The following is a 19,003-nucleotide window of genomic DNA, read 5'->3' as shown; positions in this document are numbered from 1 at the left end:
AGTAAATTTTTTCTGCACAAGTGAATGCTCACTTGGCCGACTAGATGCAAGACCAGATATCCTATTAAAATAGCAGCTGCCCTAATATAAGGACACATTACTTCGCCGCCGTCAACCATGCAAACTTGTATTCTCAACTGTGGAGCAGGAAGAAAGGTTTTTACAAATGTTGTTTCGATATAATACAGGTCAGTAGCAAACTTCAGCTGCTCCAGCAGCTAGTAGCTTCAGCCTTCTTGCCGCTCCAATGGCCCACGAGTTTACGAAACCAATGACAAGTCTGAAAGCGAGAGTGCAGTAAAAGAATACCGCGCTGTTTTATGACAACTTTTTTACTACAGTTGCACATTAAGCGCACATGTCTGCTTCCACACAAGTCCTTGGAACTACCCTGCTGACAGTGAAGTGCTTCATTTCCTCCCAAAAGGGTCCGACCAAACTTTCATGCCTGCAAAAGAACGTACCGGTAATTGGGGAGTTTCGTAGTAAACACGTGCGCCGAAAACCCGACTTTACCTCCAGGTTGCACGGACTCCTGATCAATGTCCTTCCTCGTATGCTTCTGGATTTGTTCTGAAAAAATGAAGTGCAATAAAGCCGAACTATCCGGCAACGGGGGTCTTTTCGTACTGTATTCGTGGACGAAAAGGTACGGGTGAATGACGATCGGGTACAACGCCAACACCACTGCAGTCACAAACCCTCCGATGAGAACTCCCGCATGAATTCCCCTCCGAGGTGCCTTCATTGCTACTTCAAATGTACTGAGTGAACTGTGGTAGCTACTACTGCGACGACTACCTGTGAGGTAGTCGCGGTATTTTGTCAGCTTGTGGCTTGCTTGTGCAGCGGTAGTAGCAGTTAACAGTTAACGCGTCCGAACGCGCCCACCGTTTCAACGCCACCTTTCAAAAACAAGCGATTCAAAATTAAGCATAGACTGGGTGGGTCCTCACTTGGCTGCTTTCCTGCCTGGACATTTATTTTGACCGTTCAAAGAGCTGCCTGGAAAAGAACGAATTTTTTTTTTTTTTTTTCGCGTTGTTGAGAAAGCGCCCCTGGAGGTTGTCGTGTCAACTACTAGTGCGTGAACGGCGAGCAGGCAAGTTTATGCGAATGAATCGCTGATTAATTACGGTCGAAAAACGCGTGTGTTTCGGGGGGGGCCTAAAAATTTGACCCTGCTCCTCGTGGTCGTGTGTCCACGGACAGGATGATTCCTTGCTGAGGAAAAAACGCGCCGTCGCAGCGAGCAGCTAGCAAGTCGAGCAAGCGCGCCCGAAGAGGAGGTGAGCGCATTGCGATGCGTCCGTGGAGTGTGCCATATTGTTTGTGTCGAATTTACGCTTTCTTCAGAGCCGGGAAACGTTTTCTGATTTTTCTCACGTCATGTAAATAGTCCTAAGTATTGTTTCCTTTCGTAGCAGTTTTTCTGCGAAGGCGAGTCACCGTCCTGCGATCGGCCGTGTGGGCATCCCGAGTTATCGTTCGATGTGCGCAGCGCACAGCACGCCCATTGAATTTATCGTGTGGTGGTTATCGGTGTGACCGGTATTGCCTCTCTTCTCATTCCTGCTCACATTACGAGGTGACAGTTGAGTTTTGTGCGGTAATCGGCGCTATTTCCCCACTCGTAGCGAGCAATAGGCCTAGGTTATTAAAAGACGAAGGGGTGAGCGGATACGGGGGCTCTCCTTGGTGCGTGATAAACAAATGCACGTTTGAGAGCCACAGTGGCCTGCCTCTGTAAACCGGTTAACTTCGGCGTGACGATTTGGAGCTTGCGTAAGCTGTTGGAGACGCTGTTAGTTGTAGGAGGTTGAAAGGAAACGTTGCCGAGGGAAGGCCCCCCTTTGATGTCAACCGTAGCGCAGCATAAGCACATCAGACCGGATAGGTGTATTAGATGTTAAATGCCCCTGTCTGGGCCTTTAACTGTGCTGATCGGCGATGCAGTGTTTCATCTTTCATTACCATTCGGGCATCGCGGTCGTGGTAGTGAAGATTATTTTCCTGTGCAATTGCGTCATCGATGTGTTCATTCTGTTCCGAGCGCGCATGACTCTTCGGCCGCTGTTTTGCTTTCAGGCATAATGGGCCAAACGCTTTCCGAGCCGGTTACGGCAAAAGAGACGTCAAGTTGTATGAACGACCAAGTGAAAGTGGGCGCATCGTGTATGCAAGGATGGCGTATAAGTATCCTTTGTTTGAAGCTGAATCTGTGTGTTGAATTTTTTCCTGCCTGCTGATCGTTTCTTCTGCTAGTGCACTGCTGCTGTCATCTTTTGCTAAGGTTGCTGTAGCTCATGACCCGTGGTCAACATCGCTACTGTCAAGTTGGTTTAGCTTTGCATCGTCTGGGAACTCACAGAAGTAGTTGGGAATGAAATGGTCAGAAGAAAGCAGGACATTCTTATGTCTCAATTCACCCTATCTTTCATTGTTACTTTATTCCTTAGGCTGATCGTCATGTTTCGAAATGTTTGTGCAATGTTAGATTGATCGCTTCACTGGGACCGCTGTGATCAAGTTTATTAATTACAATGCTTGAAGAAAGTTGAATCTCATTTGTTTTTTACTGTAAATGTGTACATAAAGAATACATCTCACTTCATTAAGCTTCTAAACCTTTTGTAGGATATAAATAGCGGGGCTTAGCATGTTGGCTCCGAGTGCGAGAACTGACCGCATTTTGTTAGACCATCATCTTTTTGTCGTGCTGTCGGTGTTCAATAATAACGAATTTAGCATCCAGTGACCTTATTTCCTTGGGGCATAGTGGAACAAATGCCCAGTCGTTGACATTTATTGGTGTTTTACTATTTCTTTGAGAGATTCCTTGACAGATCACTTACCAGACATGGAAGACGCCCACACTCATCTTCTGAGCCTCTCTGAGGATAAAGATGCTGCATTTTTTGCTGTGTACGATGGCCATGGGGGCGCTAAAGTGGCTCAATATGCCGGAAGCCATGTGCATCGCAAGATTGTCTCTCAGCCATCGTATCGTAAGTGGAGCATTCCCATATGTTGAATGCAGCATCGAGGTTCACAGGAGTTTATAATTCACAATACGAGAAAGCCTACTTGCATGCCCAGTATTCAAATACCGAATGACATGGAGGTGCACACAAGTACACATGCACCTGTGAATTAAATGTAAGATCTAGTTGGCACAAAGTGTAAGTGTGCCTGTGCATGGCCATATACGTAGTATGTAAGTACATCACATCTGTTGTTACGCCCCTTCGATCACCATTACTGCGTTGCTTGGGTCTTAGTTTGTTGTCTGTGTGCTACAACACATCTGTGACTGACACACATGGCCGTTTGGCATGGTAATACATGTGTGCACTAGTCCGTGCGGCTTCGCTTCACTGCAGGGTCAGATGGTCACGACAGACGCGGTTATGGAAGTCACTCTGGAAATGTGTGTGCAAGCTATGTATAGGTTGCGTTGTTATGCACAGCTAGACAGAAGTACGAATTATTTGTCACCCCTAGAGTACCTCTGCTCTGCTTATTTTTGTCCAGAGGCATGTACCTTTTTCAGTTTCGTGCAGTCTGTATCGCGTGTGACGTTGGGCCATTTACTGCTTCCCCATGTACTAAACAACTTGAGATTCAGAGTAGCCGTTATTGTCAGCACTCCGTTATAGTGTGTGTTGTAAGCAACATAGAAATGCCCACTGCTTTTGCAGTGATGCCTTGGTCTTAGTGACTGATAAGTATTTGATGAAGGCTGTAAATCATGCATTCAGTGACAGGTAGGCTGCAGAAATGCATGTGCTATACACATGCTGCTGTATACCTGTTCTCGAGAGTTTTCAGCATCTTGCTTATTGTGGAAGCTGAAGGGAAATGTATGTGCAAGCAAAATGTGAACCTCTTTTACGTTTTGCTGAAACAGATGCAGCTCTCGCTGAGATCGGTAATCTTCGTGGTGCGTCGACCATCACTGCGGGCAGCACCATGTTACTTAGTGTAGCTGTGAAATTATCGACGGGCGTGCTCTTGTACAGGTGTTCTGGTTCTGCTATTCTTGTAGGCTCCACGTAGCCACTGTTGCTCACTCTTTTCTAATGCAAATGAATGCACAATGGCTACAACATGCATTTGCAAATGATAATGTGCTGATAAACAGCAGAAGCTATGCCAGATTTATTGTAACTGCCCAGCAGACTATGCTCGCAGACCTGGGCGCTTTACAAGCACGTGCCTTCCTTTGCTACTTTCAAAGGTGCGCTCTTTAACAAGTTGCTGACCAATGTGGCTACTGATGCTTTGTGAGATTGCTGAAGAACAATTGGAAAGCTTTACAGCTCATTTTGCTAGTGTTGGTCATCTTTGATCAGAACTGCACATCTCGCATAACCAAGAGTATTCTCGGGAGTGGTTGTTTAAGGGACTTCTGACATTATTTATTTTATTATTTTTTATTTTTCCCCGGTCAAGTGAAGATACATACAAGCCTTCTGTAGCTTAATAATATACCAGCGACTGCACAGTGCCCAAAGTATTGGTTGGCACTCAAGGCATATGCTCGAGACCAGCACTGGTTTCAACATATCCACTCTGAAAACCTGCCATGGAACAGATTGGCGCATCGTGCACCTTTATCCAGTGGTGCATAAGCTGTAATATTATAAAAACCTTACCTCAAACCTGGTGTTAGTGTCAGAATTGTTGCTTAGTAGGTGCACCCAGAGCAGTGACCTGTCTTTCTTTTGGTGTCCTACTTTTTGTCGGGCTGTTACACCCATAATGAAGTGAACTTGTTCACTAAAGTAATTGATAAAAATGTTAATGCTATGTTTAGCTAATTGGTGGTTACAACACAGTTCTTCATGTCTTCTTGTGCAAACAGAATCAAAGAAAATTGGGTCTTTTTAGCTCTTTTACACTGTTTTTAAAAGCTACACGTAATTAATCTGCTGAGACAGCAAATGTATAAGAAATAAGTTACTCCCATGTATGGTGATGACTCATCACTACAGTGACAAACTGTGTCACTTGTTGCATGTCTATGTTTTGTCTATTCGACCAAGTGATGTTCATGCTTCTTTTTTTTATTTCAACTTTGCTCTGTGGTGCAGAAAGAGGAGATGTAGTAGACGCCATAAAGAAAGGTTTTCTGGAGATTGACTCAGACATGCTTAAAGGTGAGGTTGGCCAACTTGTTGTTGACACTGTACTGTGTGTTGTTGTGCTAAGTGTTGCATGAAGAGGTGCTCTGCAGAGAAACGCTGAACCAATTCCTTTTGCTAGGTTAACCTTCAAAGCCACATTCGGACATGTTTGATGCAGTGAGATTGATCGCTACTGTAGTCTGTACAAATATACCGACAAGCTCTCTTTAATTTTCTTAGTGTTATCAAATTGGGGCTCATAACTTGAATAATGTTTCAAATTTTGTGAAACACAAGTTTTGTTCAGAAGAAAGTTACGCTCATTCGTTTTCCAACTCTCGATTGCAAGTCTTTTTATGGTGAAGTTACGCGACCAGCCATGGTAGCCTAGTGGCCATAGTGTTGTGCAGCTAAGCAAGAGGGCGCGATTTCAATTCCCAGTCACGGCAGCCGCATTTTGATGGAGGTGAAATGCAAGAGCACATGTGTGCTTATGTTTTGTGGGATGTTAAAAGAAATTCAGGTGGTAAGAATTAATCCAGAGTCCCCCACTCCAGCATACCATGCTCTGGCATGCGTAATCAGCATAGTCATGTTATGGTTTTGGTGCGCCAAACCCCAGAATATTTCTTTTTCCTATGAAAGCCAAAAGAGCAGTTGATTAGGCAAATTGCAGCAGGAGCAAAGTTTCCGAAAAATTCACTGGGATCTAATGTAGCTTTTTGTCATTCTTTACTGCATGTTTGCTGCCACTAGTGAGCTGCATCTGAGAGTAAATCATTGTTAACCCTTTGAGGTGTTTTTGCCGTACATGTGTACAGCAGCGGTTTTCTCTCCCGCAATGTCTTTGCGGTACGGGTACGTTTTCGACCCTCCACTTGAAATTTCATGTTTTAATGACAATGCATGCTCACTGGGAGGTGCTGCCACCTCCTAGGACTTACAAGAAGTGTTGGAAATGATTGTGCTACCTTCTTGTGGAGATAAACAGAACTGATTTGCGTCGCACAGCCTGCGGCAATGCCAATGGGCAACGTCATTTGTAGTTTCGGCTTTGCTGCGTGATCGCAACTGAGGCGCGCGAAACTTGATTTTTATCTTTGTCAGCACTCCCTTGTAGGAGCTGTGGAAGTTGATTTCCATCTTTATTGGCACTGCGCATAACTTGTTTATGACCGACATTCACGAGGTATTCTTGTTCTCCTTGATTACCGTGTTTATTCTGCCCAAGGCAGCCACACGCAGAGAAGATGCTGTGTGTTTTCCAGCTCGACTGGTCGCTCCGAGAAGAGAACAAACACGCATGTTATGTGTGTAGACGGCAATAAGGCGCTGTGTGTAGACCCATGTTTCAAGGAATACCATGCTCTGAAATATTACTATTGAACGTTTTGCAGTTCTGAGTAATGCTGACACCAAAAAACTGTTCCTCATTTTTTTTACAATTTTTTCCCCGACTTTATACGTCTCGTATATTCAAAAACCGCAATAAAGTAATTTGACCATCTGGGAAAGTTTTTCTCAGAAAAATTCTACACTCAAAGGGTTAACGAAGCTCGTATGTACACCACAAAACCTGCGAGCTTGAGGTAGGCCACTAAAATGACTGGTATTGCACCATCCTCCTCTTCCTTCTCGTAGTGTTCACAGAACTTTGTGAAGTGCTCACACTTGCTTACCCTAACTGTGGTGCCAGTTGTCTTAAAGGGGCCCTCTAACACTCTTCAACCCCCCATTTTTTACTCGTGGATTGCGTAGACTGAAGTACGGACAAACTAGTGCAGCAAGAACGGCAGCGATAGCGGCAGGCTGTATGAAGTTATTCAATTTAGAAAATTCGGAATACAAGAAAAAAAATGCCTACCCTCAACTCAATTTTCGCGGGGTCACGTGACCACATTTCACTCTCTGCTGTGACGTCGGATGGAGCTCCAATGAAATGGGTTGAAAGCTCTTACGTAGGGGAAGCTCGCACACCATTGTTGCCTGTTCAGTCGAATGTATTGATGACGCTGTTGCTATAGCAACAAGCAGCGGGGTGCCTGACCACGCCGTTTTGTTTACACGGTCGAACAGCTGGGTGAGGCTGGTAGAAATGAGCTTCCCAGACTTGACAGAATCCGCCTCTTTCATTTCCCTGTGCTGCCCTCTGCCGTTTTGGTAGGGGTTTGGTAGGCGCCGGGACAACCGGTATTGCCAGAAGCAAAGCCTCCGAGATGATGAGACGTTTCGCGACGTTTCCGCTATGGGAGAGCGCATGCACGGGGGCGCCCTGAAAAAGGCGGAAAAAAAAGGCGCTTTTGCTTCGAAGCGAGGCTTTGCGCGTCATTCCTTACAAAGACACTCCAAGGCAGCAATCAAACTCCTCGGACTCGCATTCGACACCAGCAAGAGATGTTGATGACGACCGTACGGCATCGCCGTCACCGCCGGACGGTGATGCAGCTGGCTGGATACAGAGGCGAGATGGAAGCCGCTTTGTAGTGGTGGCTGTAGTGATCTTCGTTTTTGCTATGGTGTCTGTTTGAAGACCAATGAAAAGCTCGGAAAAGAATAATTAAGCTCTGTAATAATCCAAATTTTGATGCTACGCCACGATTGCTTCTAACGTTACATTCGTCCTCTGATAGGCTGCGCCAATCTTCGTCATTTCCGCCCGCATAGTACTGGCGAGCGCCACTATGCGCCGATGCGGTCGGCAGCGATGTGGTGACTTTATTGCATGATTAAAATACTAAATAATTTGATATCGTTGCTTAGACCTATGCTAAAATTATCCCCAGCCATCGGACTACGCAAAACACAAACAAAAAATAGGTGCTTCAAAAGTGTTGGAGGGCCCCTTTAAAGGGACACTAAAGGCAAATATAGTGAAACCTCGGTGATACGATCACAGCTCATACGAATTTCGAGGTGATACGAATTTTTCTTTGGTCCCGGCCAAGGCCCATTGGCCTGCAGTCTAATGGAGTATGGTTGTTGCGAACCAATTTTTACCCCGCGACGTTTGATACGAATGTACCCTACCGCCCAGGTACGAAGAGGTGCTGTGTCCGCGCTGTCGCGGAAGACGCACCAAGCACGTGTGAGCGCGGGAACGCAAGCGCGGGCACCACCAAGTCGTCAGAATCGCGTTGTAAGAAAAATACTTTTCTTGCGGTCAGAATAAACTTTCAGAGATGCGTCACGGCCTCCAAGATCTTGTGCGCCAATCTTTGAGGGTCTAATGGGTCTCCGTGTGCGTTCGCGTTTACCTTACAGTGGGCATTGGCGCCCTGCTTTTTTTTTTTTCTGACGCATCGACGTGGGCTCCTGTCGTTGTACTGTGTGAAGACGTGCCTGCCTCGTGCACCAGAAATCCTATGAAAGGAGGACCAGGACCGAAAGAAGGCGAGGACGGTCTTGGCGAAAGAGTCAGACCTCACAACGTCAACATGCGCGACCGTTGAGGTCGCACTTGTGCAGGCAGGGCCGTAAATCTCCCAAAAACATCCCCAACACCTCCGCGATCACAAAAGCATAACATAGGACCATGGTGCTGAAATTTTGTGGCCTTGATCTATCCCATCAAAGCACTTCTTCCGTCACTCTCGCCGCAGTACTCCTTTGTCATCCAAAAAAGCATGCTAGAATTTGGACGGGGCTACTGCTGTCACGGGTCACAACGCACCTGGTTCATTAATCAAAGACGCGCTTACAGGCCGTATATTTACGAGTGCTGGTATGATTGCCGACACCTGAAAACCTAACTAACAATCATTCAGAGTTCTTCCCGACATTGCCACGGCCCTGAAAAACAATAAATGAAAATGTACGCCAGCTTTTTTTTTTTTTTTTTTTTTTTTTTTTTTTTTTTGTCGCATGATAATTTTTCATGCTTTCTGGTGATACGAATTTGGGATGATACGAATATTTTGGTGGTCCCGTGAGATTTGTATCACCGAGGTTTCACTGTATTAAGTCGATGTTGATTGTTGAAATAGCGGTCCAGAAACCTCGTAGTGCTACTTTTATGCCAAGGAAGTGCTTATTTTGAAATAAAATCATGTTTTAGTGGTCCGCATCGCGTTAGCACGCTTCAAATCACCCGCCTGAAATCAGACTTTCATACGTCACTGCAACGTTGGGCCGTGCCCAACGTTGCCCGCCTTTACTGCGCGGCCGCTGACACTTTCCTTTATCAAGAGGAGAAAATGTCGAACTCACCGCGTCGTCGTCCCGCGGACAACTCGGGCAGGGTGTCGAGCTGACTCTCGGACTTGGGAAATACCGATGGAACGGTGCTGCTAGGATGGACACATTGAAAGCCTTGACCAAATTGCGATTCGTCTCGTAATCCTCAGTACGAAAGTGCAGCGAGCACGCACGCAGAGTTTTTGACTGTTTAGCACACTGGCGCAATGGCATGACACGTAAGGGTTCATTCCGCGGCACCCAGTGAAAAGACACATCGGTTTCCTTGCTGCAGCACTGGCGTTGTGCACCATTCGGGCATCCGGCAACATCACATGCATGCGGCATTTTGTCGAACTTTCTGTCAGAGCGACTTTTACGAGCTCGCAAAACACACGCGGCAGTACGCGATCCCGAAACTACCACTGAGACGCGACCGCGTGACCGAAGCAGGGCGCCGGCCGAAGCGCATTTCGGCGAAAACGGAACCTTTGAACCACGCGCGCCGTTCCCCCATGGCAACGCCACAGAGGTTTTTTCCATGAATCAAACGGAAACAAACAAACAGCATTTTATTACATCTTTTGATGCACGGAAGGTTCTTTTTTTTATTGCTGCTAGTTTGATTACTAGTGATTTATTGTAGGCAGACTCTCATACGTCATCGGGATCACTTCGAAAATGTCCCACTCGTGGCGCTCATCATGTGATACATTTACCTTAATTGCTCGGTAAGTAGGGCACTGCTGTTGATAATATTGCTGTTTTAGAAGTTGTCATACATTGAGCTTTCGCTCTGACATAAATTGTTATTTGCCTTTAGTGTCCCTTTAAGTGCCATGTCCTCTGTATTCTTCATATCTGTTTCATTATAAAGGGACTCTGAAAGGAAACATTAAATCGGCTTAGACTGATAGATTATCCTTTAACAACTCAATCGTAAATTTTGCGATCGTACGTTCATTAAAAGACAAAACAAAGCTCAAAGTCTCGGTTTTGAATTTTGTGCTGAAAGCCTAGCCATTAAATGTCAGTGTGATGTCATATTAATGAGAACTAACAGACAAAAATGCCAAGGATTTCAATGTCATTTCTTTCATATTTTGGTCTCATTGGCCTAACGAAATTTCCCAAAGCTTGCCAGGTTAAGTATCTGGCTTCCTCAGAACACAGTGCAATTCGTTTTTACCTATAAATATTTAAGATAGGCATCTAGCTGACGCCATCAAAATCTGTAGCATCATGGCGAGTTTTTGTGGTGACTTCAATGCGGTATCTCCACTTGTACTTTCTTCTTGTGCATTTTCTGGCTTACCGAGTGTCTTCTTGTGGCAAGAGTGGTGCTTTTGGTAGTTTGCGAATACAAGGGAAATTGTTCCCTTTTGTTAGGTCCTTTTCATGCAATCGCGTTGCTCGCAAAAGCTACTTGCGAAAGCACCCACAAAAGTTATTCGCGAAAGCACTGCCGGTTCACGTGTGTTCATGCCTAGTCTCTGCTGTTTTGCAGATGATACCATGAAGGATGAACTTGCGGGCACCACAGCCGTTGTGGTGCTCCTGAAAGGTGGTCGCATCTACTGTGGCAATGTGGGCGACTCGCGGGCCATTGCATCTGTTGGCGGGCACGTACAGCAGCTCTCCTTTGACCACAAACCGGGCAACGAATTGGAGACGCGCCGTATCATTGCAGCTGGTGGATGGGTCGAATTCAACAGAGTCAATGGTCTGTAGTTTCCGACATCCTTCTTCGTTTGTTCATTCTTTTTGTTTACAACTTCCATTATTGCAGCGCATTTGCAAGTATGCAATTTTCAAAAAGCTGATTCCTCTTCTGCATTCTTTGTGTTAAGGCCGTTAAGGCATTCGCTATCAGAAATGTGCAAATGTTTAATATTTTTTTAATGTCCTTATTACAAGAACAATATTAGATGCATTAAAAATGTTGTAACACAAGTGTGTGTGCATAAGCATGGTTTTCCCTACTGTAATGTCAATAGAGATGCAGTTTCTTAATCTATTCTGTCAGTGTAATGAACACAGTTATTATGTAGCATGGAAATGCTTATAACAGAAAAATACATTCATTTTATGTCTGAATACTCTGTTCTTAAATTTTTACATGCCCAATTAGCTTGTAATATCTCTCTCAGCTGCTGCTGGTACAACTGTACATGCTAGGAAAGTGTCTCAAAACCAAAAGCACCATTGAAAGTAATGATATTCTTAAACAAATCGGACACTTGCAATTGTACCTGTGCACCAATTGTGTCAGTCAAGAGATGGACGGCTGCATGGTGTGCTGCTGCATTAGTATGTTGACATGTGACGGGGTCTTTTCTCGTTTTGACAGCGATCATTTGCAGTAGACTTGAGTTTTTAAGTGGCTTGCTTTATTTACTTTGTTACTTTTCTTGATTAGTATAGTGTACATTGTGCTGTAAACATGCCTGAACTTAGCAAGTTTCAAGAACACGTGTCTGGTGGGCCACCCTCTGGCTGTGTGCTTGCATATATTGTAACAAGAGGAAAACCACAAAGAAATCACCTGTTCACACTGTATTTACTAAAGCAGGCTTGTTAGAAACCAAGCTGGAAACTCGCTCACGTCAAGAGCATCGGCACTTTGTTTTCTTCCTCACTGTGGCGGCATGGTCTCTTTTGGCTCCATGACAGTATCCTGGAAGCATACAATTGTTTCATTATGTGTACACACGGTCAGGAACACAACCTAAGAGTAGCCCTGCGTGTCTGTCATATTTTACTATTACCTCCAGCAGCAAAAGTGCAGTCCCAGTGCCATTAACTATCAAAAGTGTGAGATGTATGGCTTCAACTTGGCAACGTGGACAATGTCTATACAGTAGACTCTCGGTGAATGGAAATCTCTTTAAACAGAACTGCTGCTTAAATGGAACAACTGCCTCTAATATGATTGGTTTCATTCTTGAATTCTACACCCCTGTTCATCTCTCAATAAACGGAACTCCTGTTAAATGGAACACATTTTCCTGGTCCCTTGAGGTTCTGTGCTGTAGTTGTCACAGTGGAACACTGAGGATGTGTGTCTAGAACGGACCACACGGCACAGGCCTGTGTACCACGAGCAGCACAAAGGATCCGAGGGAAATGTGGGAGATGGTGACGGAGGTTGTATTGGCGTAATAATATATATACGTGCATATATTTTTTATTTTTACCGTCTAGGCAATCTGGCACTGTCAAGAGCCCTCGGGGATTTTGTGTTCAAAAAGAATGAAAAGAAGTCTCCGGAAGAGCAAATAGTCACTGGTGAGAGCTGTCACGTATCCTAATTGTCTCTTGGGAAGCCCTCTGGTGCGGCTTCCGAGACAACGCGTTCTCAGTATTCTCAGTGCCATATTAAAGTGGGTGCATAATTTTGTATTTTCAGCTTACCCAGATGTGATTGTGAAGGACCTCACACCCGATCATGAGTTCGTACTGCTGGCTTGTGACGGGATCTGGGACGTACTTTCCAATGAAGAGGTAGTCGAGTTCGTACGTGCGCGGATAGCGGCAAAAATGGAACCAGAGCAGGTGTGGTATTGTTGCATCATGCGCACGGCTAGCACATGCTTCTCTTGCACTCGTGTGTTGGCTTTTATCCGACATTGTCTGATTTGTGCTTGACATAATGAAAAAGCAGGTCCACCACAACTTTTTTGTACATAACGATATAGTACATGCTAAAATAATTTCTAAAATGTTTTGCAAGATGCAACCCTCAGTGGCGATTAACCCTTTGTAGTCCATCACTTTTACCTAGCTTTCATCCAGTATTGTCTGATGAGTGGTAGGCATGTTAAAGCCAAGTCCACTACAACTCCTTTTTGTTTAAAAATAATAGATAATAAAATAATTTCTATAATGTTTTGCACAATGCAGCCTTCCGTGGCCGTTAAACCCTTTGCAGTCCGAAACTTTTGGCCACTTTCCAGCCGTACTGGTTCGAAAATATTTTTGCAGTTTTGAGCACCACGAAAAATAAACTGCGCAAGAAAAATTCAACGGATGTTAATTTTTGCAGTTGACCTAGTGCCTAAGTTTTTCACCGATAGTATTTGGGGAGCGTGTGGTGCTCGATGGCAGGCCGCTGCGGCTATTTCCATTTTGTGAGGGGCTAGGGTTGCCACCTTTTACCGAAAAAGAAACCGGTCCTTCGACGGGGGGGGAAGGGTAACAGGAGATTAAAGTAACGTTGAACAATAGACGCTATGACAATTCTTCAGCATGCAGTGCCATTTAATGTAACATTGCTTTCATTGGACCAAATAAACCCAATGCACAAACAAACGCAGCACACTCAGCTAACCAACTAGCCTAATTGTTGACATAAACGTACTCGTGATTGGAATGACGCTTCGCTTCTTACTCTGAATGTGCTGCACTGAAAAAGAACCACAATGCTTCTTCCATAAAAAAGCTTTTCTTTGCATCTGAATACAACAGGCCAGTGGCATTATAGACACAAAGGAACATTAAGGGGAGATGCTACTCGAAAAAGATTTTTTTTTATTTCTTGACTTAGAACTTCGAAATTTTAGGTAATAGTAGAGTTTGTGATGCTGATTTCAAAACTGTAATTAGTTTTCTGATAACTGTAATATTTCCAGAGTTACTACAACTTTGACAACAAAATATTGGGTTTTTTGTGCACACTTTTAAGCTTATTAAAATTTTCACACAGAATCCTAAGATGACTCATTTTGCTGCACATGAGCAGTACAGTACTGAAAAGTACCTCAAATGTCTTCTTAACTTGCTATCTTTTTAAAAAAAAATCTAGGGTCCCAAATGTATATTTTACACCTCCCCTATCGGCATGTCAAGTTATGAAACCAAAAATATGTAATGTGTAGTGCAACTTTATATAGATATCTGTATTTTAGAGTGGCTGAAGAATCTCTGTGCCAAATTTCGTTACAATAGAACTATTTTAAGTGCATGAAAGTTTGTGCACAACATGTCAGAATTGCCTCAGAATGGAAATTGAGAAAAACGCATTTGAAAGTTATAAACCTGTGTATTTTTCAATATACAGTGCGATTAGCGTGAAACTTTGTGAGAGCATTGAACAATCCACACTCTAAACAGCGAGTTCACTTAAAAACGTCCGGATCCATATGTTAATCCTTCCCAGCCCTTAAGTTAGCCATAAAGGTGCACTCTCTTCACCATGTGGCAATGATGAGCCCATGCCTCAGCTGTTTTGCATGCAGACAGACACTATATTGGTTCGCTTCTGGTCATGTAAGTGGCCCAGGGTGACAAGTTCTTCAGGTGGCAGTACATCAAGATCTTGAACGATGTGCTCAAAGTTTGCATATCCCTTATTGAACAATGAGGTAGCCATTGTTGCAGCGTCCACAGCTGTACAGGATCGGAGCTTTGTCTTTGGACACAGAAGCCAGACCTCGCTGCTGAGCAAGTCCACAACACCTTGCATCGTTCCTTGTTGACAGTGAACCAAGAGCTTTTCATCTGTGAGGTGCTTATGTATGGATGTACAGGCAATGCCCGTTCGTTAGGGTTAGAGTGCAATCTGGTACGAACTCCCAAAGAGTTCTGGCTTGCCTGTGCTTACGCCAGGAAGTCGCTCCTTCTGAACAGAATTGGTGACTTCCTGTCATGTTGCTAGAATTAAAGTAGGATGCTCGCATGGCAAAATACATTTCCTGGACATTTCATGTGGGTGGTTATTGCAATTTCGTAGCAATATTGCAGCTCTTGTGTTGCATCATTTTTCAACTTATCTCCATGTGGACGTGGTAATGGCAGTTTATGGAGTGCCGTGCCTTGGTGCTTCGCCACATGGTTCATGCTTTGCTCTTAACCACATCAACTTGCCATACAATGTGGCCTCAGCCCCTGTTGTGGCTGAGGCCAGAGTGACATTGCCTGATTAAAATAGATTTTTCACCAATTTCTAATCTGAATTCAGCCTTGATACTCGGAGAAATAAAAGTTTAATGACCAAACATAATTTTACAAGTGAAATGTCAAAAGTGACAATTTTCAGAAAAAAGGCCATTTTTCGAGTAGCATCTCCCCTTAAAATGTGCATATGCCACAAAAATGTCTGATATTCATGTACCATACACGTGCAATAATATGCTCTATTCCAATGATCGCTAGACTTGAAGGGATCCCAGAAAGTGGTTGACTAATAGTGCAAGAGTTTTGGTGATTCACGATAAATATTTACCATCGTAGTTGTTGAACTGACGCTTATAAAACACCCAAAAAATAATCGCAATATTATGACAAAAAAAAAAAACCCGGCCAATGGCGGCTGGTGCGGACTGGCAACCGGCCCGCCATCTGAAAAACCGGCCTGGCCGGTCTAAAACCGGACAGGTGGCAACCCTATGAGGGGCCTGAAAACGGACCAGAAAGGGTTAAGCTGTGGCCTGTCGTGACAGGCAGTCTGCTACATAAGAGTTTTCGATCAAGTTATAGTGCACCACTTGTAATCACATTGTAGGAAAACTTACTTATGTGTTTATCGAGGTTCATGGTAAGTGATTGGATGTGCTGTACTGCAAGGAATTTTTCTTGGGGAAGTGTTGACCTACTTGGCTCAATTTCGTGCTATCTATGTTCAACTATTCGGCTAACGTGTCGACAATTTCTCATTGCCGCGTGCCAGATTTGCGAGGAGCTGATGACTCGCTGCCTGGCACCCGACTGCCAGATGGGGGGCCTCGGTTGCGACAACATGACTGTCGTGCTCGTCTGTCTGCTGAACGGGGCACCGTACGAGGAGTTGGCACGTCGTTGCGCTCGACCCCCGCTACCGTGCCCACCTTCGCCACCTGCGAGCCCTCGGGAAGGTTACCACTTCGACCACGAGGTGGCCGCATCGGTGGGCAGCGAGCTGCAGATGGACGCACACAGGCAGGGAGACACGGCCGAGGAGAACAAGCAGCCGCAAGAGCAGCAGATGACGGAGGAGCAGACGACGTCCCCGACGCCTCCCACTCCTCCTCCACCATCTACGTCGCCTCTGAGAGAGAGTGGTGGCGAAATGGCAGTGGCATGATGTGTAGTGGTGCCCGCAATGGAACACTTAGGAAAGCTGTCCTCGCACTTGTCTCTTTCGGATACTTTTTTTTTCCACTTTCTTCCTAATTCTCAGGCTTGCAACAAAGGGGGGCAAGGTTTGTGCTGTGTCTAAGCACATCACGATACCAGTTGTGTACGGAGTGTACAAAAGTTTGCTCACTCTAAGCACGTGACTTGTGACCGCTGGTGGCTCGCTGTCATGTAACTTTCCAATGGGAATTCTGCTGTCACGATCGTTTCAGTTGCAGCAGTTTCTCCGGGAAAGGTTAGCAGCTGCAGTTCAGCATCATTGCACAGAATTGACCCCTCTTTGTCAAAGCCTTTAACTTTTTTTTTACTTTTGTGCAGAGTAAGGGCTTGAGGACATTACTGCAGGCTTAGCAATCTGTGCAATGCAAGTTTGTCGCATTCATGTTGCATTCATGCCTTTACTTTTTTTTTAAGAGTCATCACTGGCAAGCCATAGCAGCCAAAAGCGAAATTGATGATCGACCCCTCTGTACATTCACTCATTCTGGTGTTATAAACGAACGCCGACGAGTGAGCCGTTGTTTCTCTGTGCTCAGAAGGGCACACAACTGTCCGCGCACGGGATAGCCCAACATCCAATGCCCAAGCGTAAAGCTTTAGCAGCACAGATTTGTCACGAAGAATAATTTGGGGGAAAACAGGCCTCATCTTGTGCGCAATGTTTGTGATTGGCAGTGCTTTTTTTTTTTTTTGTGCACAGCACTCACTAGCGCCATGTAGGTGTACTGTTTTATGCACCACTGTTTAAAGTGTCATCGTAAAAGTACATGTGCTTTCCTGGCTGCAGTGGGATTCAGTGCCCCCTCCCCCTTTTTTTAAGAAGCTCAGGAGCACGAGAGAGGTAGAAGTGCGATTAAATTTCGGCCTTGAGCTGCTGCTTGGTGCCAGCAACTTTCCATTGTTGTTTGTTATTGTTGTTCAGTAGCAGGCACTGTGTGTTGAGAGAACTGACTCCAATAGGCTTGAACGTTTTTTATTTTTGCCATCGTGTCTCTCGTGTAATGTAGATATAAAAAAAAAGGTACATCAGCTCTGTACGAGCATGCCTGTTGTTCTGTTACCTGGATGCAGAAAAAAAAGTATACATACCTGTATATAAGCACATGTTTTATATGAGCGAGCAACAGTGTTACTCAAAATCCAGTCAACTGTAAATATTCCGAGATTCCCCAAATCAGTTATACATTTTTACTCTTCTGTTTGTCTTCTCCCTTGTAATCTGCGAGTGCGCTCGCGCACTTGCAGATCGCACCAATCACCCGTTTTTTACACTGAATGTAATAAAAAAATTATTGAGGCACAAAATTACAGTGGCATGTGTTTTGGGCGACTCAGTACCTCTGTTCAAAAGTTATTGTAGTTTATCTTACAGCAGCCCCCTTCATTATTTCTTTTCCCAAGTTGGATGTTACTTGCAATGCCTAGACAGTCAGTGAGGGGGTGTTGTCTTTTCTACAAGGTGCTTACATTTTATTTACTGAAACAAAAACCTCTCACTTGCTTTATGCAGTTTGTCTTTTACGAGTCTTATTGAATAGGCATACTAATAAAAGTGTGACTGAATGGTGCGTGTCTCCTTGTTTTTTTCAATTGCCATTTTTGTGGCCCTTGTGCCTCGGAATGCTGGGTTACCAAGAAGTATCATTTTCCTGTGGCTAGGAGAAATGAGGTGCGCAGCTTTTTTACTGTACTTAATTTCGTCATATGTTTGGTTCTTGCCATTGTATGCTGTCCCAAAACTGCTGGTAAGTGATGTCGTCACAGTAAAGGGTGGCAGATAAAATTGATACTAGCAACATTTTAACACGAAAACATTTCTCGACTAGGTTGGCAAAAGCGCACATTCAGCTGGGATTTGGAGACCTCTCCCATTGGAACCGGCGCCAACTGCCGCAGCAACCACTTGCAGTCGCAGCATAGGGGAGTGGAATCCCTGCAACAGACTTTTGCGGTGCTCCTCCTTAACAACAACCTAGGCAAACGAAACGCTTTTGTGTTCTCATCTAGTAAGCGCATGCTTAGGGACCTTCCACAACGCTCTTTATGTTGCATGTTTTTCAATAACCAAGAGTGCTAGAGAACCTTGAGATAACAAAAGCAAGGACACGAAAGTCTAGAGGTCAAGCAAACATCCTGTCTGCTACCGAAACACCAGCGTAAGGAAAAAGGGAGTAGAGTTATTGTGAGCGCTGTATAGTGCACAGCAGTCACTGCAATCTGCTGTTGAGAGGCCTCTATACCTTGAAAGGCCCAGGAAAATATACAAGCCTCAGAGCTGCTGTCAAATTTACTTATTTGCAAATTACTGCAGGCCCATACAGGCAGGGTAAAATTGTATTACAAGCCAATATATAAATATTCAGAAGAAAAACACACTCATCTTCGTTAAGAAATTAACGGAACCCACTACGCTATAAATCATAATTTTTGTGAAATAGGGAAGCAGCCATGGCATCTCATATGTATCTTCATACACAAAACCCAACCGAAGTACTTTGCACGTCTCCAGGCAGAGTTATCAGTAAAGCTTCCAATAGGCATACTTTATGTCCACATATGGAACTATTTCACGATCGCTCTCGAGTTCG

At 44.6% G+C, this 19,003-nt stretch overlaps 1 protein-coding gene and 1 long non-coding RNA gene across 2 annotated transcripts; one reads left to right on the top strand and one right to left on the bottom strand.

Moving 5' to 3' along the window:
* Positions 1-22: 22 nt before the first annotated feature.
* LOC125757130 (uncharacterized) lies at positions 23-762 on the bottom strand. The gene is made up of 2 exons (XR_007415065.1): positions 631-762; positions 23-573 (listed from the first exon to the last, which is right to left on the bottom strand). It is a non-coding gene; the product is annotated as an uncharacterized LOC125757130 (long non-coding RNA).
* A 278-nt stretch (positions 763-1,040) lies between these two features.
* On the top strand, positions 1,041-17,984 carry LOC119382773 (probable protein phosphatase 2C T23F11.1). Its single transcript, XM_037650620.1, has 8 exons — positions 1,041-1,289; positions 2,089-2,196; positions 2,859-3,008; positions 5,097-5,162; positions 10,810-11,025; positions 12,507-12,590; positions 12,712-12,857; positions 15,970-17,984. Exons 2-8 carry the CDS (start codon positions 2,094-2,096, stop codon positions 16,360-16,362), a joined length of 1,158 nt encoding a protein of 385 aa, XP_037506548.1. The 5' UTR covers positions 1,041-1,289; positions 2,089-2,093; the 3' UTR covers positions 16,363-17,984.
* The last annotated feature ends 1,019 nt before the right edge of the window (positions 17,985-19,003 follow it).

Source organism: Rhipicephalus sanguineus, chromosome 2 (genome assembly GCF_013339695.2).
Source record: "Rhipicephalus sanguineus isolate Rsan-2018 chromosome 2, BIME_Rsan_1.4, whole genome shotgun sequence".
NCBI lineage: Eukaryota > Metazoa > Arthropoda > Arachnida > Ixodida > Ixodidae > Rhipicephalus > Rhipicephalus sanguineus.
The sequence above is the reverse complement of the archived record's forward strand: the minus strand, read 5'-3'. Positions and strand labels throughout refer to the sequence as shown.

Bases quoted from the DNA above. Each gene is read 5' to 3' on its own strand.
- LOC119382773 (XM_037650620.1), top strand. From the start codon at position 2,094: ATGGGCCAAACGCTTTCCGAGCCGGTTACGGCAAAAGAGACGTCAAGT. The intron at 2,197-2,858 runs GTATCCTTTGTT...ATCACTTACCAG, and splicing joins TATGCAAGGATGGCGTATAA to ACATGGAAGACGCCCACACT. The intron at 3,009-5,096 runs GTAAGTGGAGCA...TCTGTGGTGCAG, and splicing joins TGTCTCTCAGCCATCGTATC to AAAGAGGAGATGTAGTAGAC.